We start from the raw sequence: 5,000 nt of genomic DNA, 5'->3' as shown, positions 1-5,000 counted from the left end.
CTGGGGACCCTACCACGGACTCACTCCAAGAGCATCACAACATGAAAACTACAATTAAGTATCATGCTGTGACCACGGCGGCTCAGACATGAACATACCGTTAAAAGAAGAAGATATATATGTGTGTGTGTGTGTGTGTGTGTGTGTGTGTGTGTGTGATATATATATATATATATATATATATATATATATATATATATATATATACATATATATATATATATATATATATATATATATATATATATATATATACATACATACGTGTAGACATTCATACACACACACACACACACACACACACACACACACATACACACACACAGGTATACATGTATGTGAATGCCTTGCACGCACATCATAGCTCGTCGTAGGAAAACAAAACTACTATCAGATAAATTTCTCTTCATGAATGACATTATACCTTTATATCAAGTGTAAAATAGTTGTAGGTTGAATGTCTGTCTATGCAATTCACTCTTCTCCTTACTTGCATGGGCTGTCCTTATCCCTGAGATAGTTGCCGTTGCAATGCTAGGAGAACACTGGCATACCAGTTGCTGTACCTAGACTGCAGTGTGGGTGCAGGTATAAGAATATGTACTGTTTATCCTTGTCGATTTTCCTTATGTAATAATTGCCTTGTTGGTGTTAATACCCATTTCAAAAAGTTTTGATACAGGTAAGTCTACCCTATATATGTGTATATCCTATCTTGAAATTATACAGGAAAAGTATAGAAATGTGTGTCCATGAGGTTGTTGGGTTTAAAGAAGGTTGAGGAAGCAGGAAAATATTACTTGGACTATACTGTGGTACGTCGGGTTAACGCGTACCTGCGGCCCCGTGAACACAGCTTTTGCCTCCACCAGGAAAACATAGAGGTTAATAATAAGAAATATGGATGTTGCTTAGAAACAATATTTAGTAATATATTTACTTATCTATTTATAATTTATTTGATTACTTATTTATTTATTTATTTATTGACGCGGGACTCATTTCTCAAACAAAAAACAAAAAAAAATCCAATAACTGCAAAGGTAAAATTATACGTAATTTTCTATGTACTTCCTCAACAGCAAAGTACCTCGTATTCTTCAGGTTGTTGACCTCGTGTTGCTCACGAGCCTTTAAACGTCCATTAAATCGACACACTTCACTAATATTACTTCAATAAACAGTACTACAGATAAAAACAATTGTAAAAGAAAGATGATGATACTGATGATGAGGGCGAAGATGATGATAATTAGAATAACAGTTATCATGGTAGTCACAATATTAACAAAATTATAACAATAGCAATAGCAAGAGTAATAATAATAAGGCAATCTTACTGAAACATTAGAAGTAATGATAACAATTATAATAACAATCAGAATGATTATTCAACAGCTATAACTCATGATGGTAATAATAACAATGATGAAAGCACAAACACATGGGATCATAATGATGAAAGACAGATGATATAGATAGTGTTACAGTTCATTTACTTGAAAATGTATTTACAATATAAGCGAATGAATGTGAAGTTTGGCGTGTGTAATTCTTACGACACCACGGTTTTCTACACAAGCGTGTTCCTCTGCGTCCTATGAATTGCACTGGTATGGTTAAACGTATGCTTCTATCCATGTATACAACTTTGGAAAGGAAGTGAAAAGGGTTGAACCGCTACACAAACTATAAAATGTTATAATCAAGTGCCCGTGATTATTGAAAACCATGTAGTTATCGTAATAGATTTGGCCACATCATGTACTACCGAGTAATGGAATATGATCTGGCCCCCACAGGACTTTCAGTGTATATAAACCACTCGTTATATTCACTCTCTTTTGACCCCTTTGGACAGGCATTTGGAGACTGATACTATTATACCTTCCTACCTGCATGCATATCTCTCTCTGTATATACCCCTTTTCTACAGGCATATTCTGATTATTAGCTCGTTAACACTTCAGCTGAACTCACCTATGTGACTACGTTCTAAATAGACAAACTACCATTTAATTTTTCGATATCTCGCTGCACGAATGAATAACTAAGACACCTACCAGGGTTAGATGAACAAAATCATTGCTGAGTTTTTTTTCTTCATGTTCATCCTGCTATCACGGACGTTATACTGTTAGGGTGAGAGTCGGTTCCAAATGCTGTATCCTATACATACCGTGACTAGCCTTCGTTGCTGCAGTGTGATTGGTTGACTTTTCTGTATTGTGATTGGTTACCTTTCCTGCAATCCGATTGGCTGCAGCGCGATGGCACCATAGATGAAGAAACGCCACCCACATTCGAAATGAGTCAAATTCGGATCGAATTGGATCAGCTGTCTGAACTGAAATCGGTTCAGGATTCCCGAGAACATACATAAAATTATGAACAATGCTCCTGTGAAACTTTAGAGCCGAATGGAACGTCTGTCCTCGTATATACCGGTACGTTGATATAGGAAAGGTTGATACAAGCTTTCAAATATGCAAGATAATTCTCTTTAATGTGTTCAGATTAGTGTCTGGATTAGACTCCTTATTACTTTTTATTTTAAATTGGAGTTATTCCGCGTCCGGAGCGGGTAGTGACGCCAAGCTCCTCCTACGTCACGGATACCCCTTTTTCCGGGGACTCATAATTCATAACTTCCTCAAACGCATCTCGGCTCAACCTCTCGGATCTTTCCTCCTGGTCGCGCATGCGCAGACGACGGTGGCCGCCGTCGACACTCTGCCCTGTAACCCTTACTTAAAACATTTACAATTGTATATATATGTCTGTTTGTACATTTACGTCTAGGTGCTTGTCTGACTGCCCAACAACAACGCAAATATGATTTTAGAGAGGCCTGTGTTATGCAGTGGATTGTGAGACGTTGATGTGATTAGGTAAGCTGTATGTATGCTTGTAAAAAAAATAAATGTGTGTGTGTGTGTGTGTGTGTGTGTGTGTGTGTGTGTGTGTGTGTGTGTGTGTGTGTGTGTGTCTGTGTGTGTATCTGTGCGTGTATGTGTGTATATATTTATATTTCAAGCCTGGGAACAGTGATGATAGTGGTTCTGCAGTTATTGAACAAAATTGATTTTAAAAAAGTATCGTTGTCGCAGTCATTCAATTCTTCCTTACGGTTGTATTACATAAATATCACTCATTAAGCATGTATAGATTGGTTCCTGATGTAATAAACAATGCATATAACAAGCGGCTTTACAAAAACAGTGTGTATTTTCAAAATACAATTTACCAAAAAACTGAGTCACTTTTCCAACCAATTTAACCACGAGAAATCTACCTGTGTTGAACGCAGCATCATAACAGCAGATTATTTTCTATAATTGTCTTGTATACTTTCGGACAGTTCCTCCTCGCAGCTTCTTCCAGAATTGAGTCGCTGCTTGTGATCAGCCGACCGCTTTTCGTAAGGGAATGGTACAGATGCAAGGTATAGGCCCGCGTGGAAGCGAGGAACTGCGGACCGATACCTTCCCTGGTTTTGAAAAGCCGGAGAATATCTTCCTTCACGTAGGACAGCGGGAAAAAGGCGTGGGTGTTGAAGATCTTTATGTCATCACAGGACTCCATCGTCTGTGGGTCTGTCGCGTCGGGGATGGTGACGTTGTCGGGGCACAGCTGGTGGAGGTAGCTGGTGACAAGCGCTGGGCCTATGGTGCAGCAGTGCCTCGGGTCGTGTGCCTTTGGGATAGCATCAACCACCATCTGGACAAAGGAGGAGAATGACCTTGATTTTCTTAATCACTTACTTCACGTTGTAGTCAAGTCTAGATTTCATCCTAAGATTTCAGAGTCAAGTCTAGATTTCATCCTAAGATTTCAGAGTCAAGTCTAGATTTCATCCTAAGATTTCAGAGTCAAGTCTAGATTTCAACCTAAGATTTCAAAGTCAAGTCTAGGTTTCATCCTAAGATTTCAGTGAAGTCTAGATTTCATCCTAAGATTTCAGTGAAGTCTAGATTTCATCATAAGATTTCAGTGAAGTCTAGATTTCATCCTAAGATTTCAGTGGAGTCTAGATTTCATCCTAAGATTTTAGTCAAGTCTAGATTTCATCCTAAGATTTCAGAGTCAAGTCTAGATTTCATCCTAAGATTTCAGAGTCAAGTCTAGATTTCATCCTAAGATTTCAGAGTCAAGTCTAGATTTCATCCTAAGATTTCAGAGTCAAGTCTAGATTTCATCCTAAGATTTCAGAGTCAAGTCTAGATTTCATCCTAAGATTTCAGAGTCGAGTCTAGATTTCATCCTAAGATTTCAGAGTCAAGTCTAGATTTCATCCTAAGATTTCAGAGTCAAGTCTAGGTTTCATCCTAAGATTTCAGAGTCAAGTCTAGATTTCATCCTAAGATTTCAGAGTCAAGTCTAGGTTTCATCCTAAGATTTCAGAGTCAAGTCTAGGTTTCATCCTAAGATTTCAGAGTCAAGTCTAGGTTTCATCCGAAGGAAATTACACGACGCAACACGAATATAAAAACTCATTGGCACTGTGTCTATAGTGGATACTAAGATCACACGGAGACGAAAATTAAAGCAAACCGTTCCCATGTCATACCAGCTTCATAATCATTCACAGACGAATAGTGTTAATCAGTAGTAAATATCAATCAAAAGAAAACTATTAGATTTTTTTCTAGGGGGGGGGGGACTAAAAAGAAAGGGAAAACGAAGCGAAACACACATACTTGTAAAAGCCGATGGTTCTTCGTGAAGTTGGCCACGGCGGTGCTGACCTGGTTGTGATCGAGACGCCCCACCCAGTTAGCGCGGGCGGGGAGTGGGCGTAGCGTAATCACGTCGAGGTCCAGGAAGACTCCGCCCATACGACGAAGTAGCTCGGACCTGACCGCGTCGCTCACGGTGGCCGGGGCAATGTCTAAGAAGAGAGAGAGAGAGAGAGAGAGAGAGAGAGAGAGAGAGAGAGAGAGAGAGAGAGAGAGAGAGAGAGAGAGAGAGAACGGATATTGAATGTATATATATATATA

At 39.0% G+C, this 5,000-nt stretch overlaps 1 protein-coding gene across 1 annotated transcript in view; it reads right to left on the bottom strand.

The window, feature by feature from the left end:
* Positions 1-3,025: 3,025 nt before the first annotated feature.
* LOC119587761 (alpha-1,4-N-acetylglucosaminyltransferase-like) overlaps positions 3,026-5,000 on the bottom strand; it is a 49,339-nt gene continuing 47,364 nt past the window's right edge. Inside the window, exons 4-5 of the mRNA XM_037936451.1 lie at positions 4,701-4,900; positions 3,026-3,720 (exon numbers count right to left, since the gene is read on the bottom strand). Coding sequence (XP_037792379.1) covers positions 3,313-3,720; positions 4,701-4,900 — 608 coding nt within the window. The 3' untranslated portion in view covers positions 3,026-3,312. The remainder of the gene's footprint in view (positions 3,721-4,700; positions 4,901-5,000) is intronic.

This window comes from Penaeus monodon, chromosome 3 (genome assembly GCF_015228065.2).
Source record: "Penaeus monodon isolate SGIC_2016 chromosome 3, NSTDA_Pmon_1, whole genome shotgun sequence".
NCBI classification, from domain to species: domain Eukaryota; kingdom Metazoa; phylum Arthropoda; class Malacostraca; order Decapoda; family Penaeidae; genus Penaeus; species Penaeus monodon.
The sequence above is the reverse complement of the archived record's forward strand: the minus strand, read 5'-3'. Positions and strand labels throughout refer to the sequence as shown.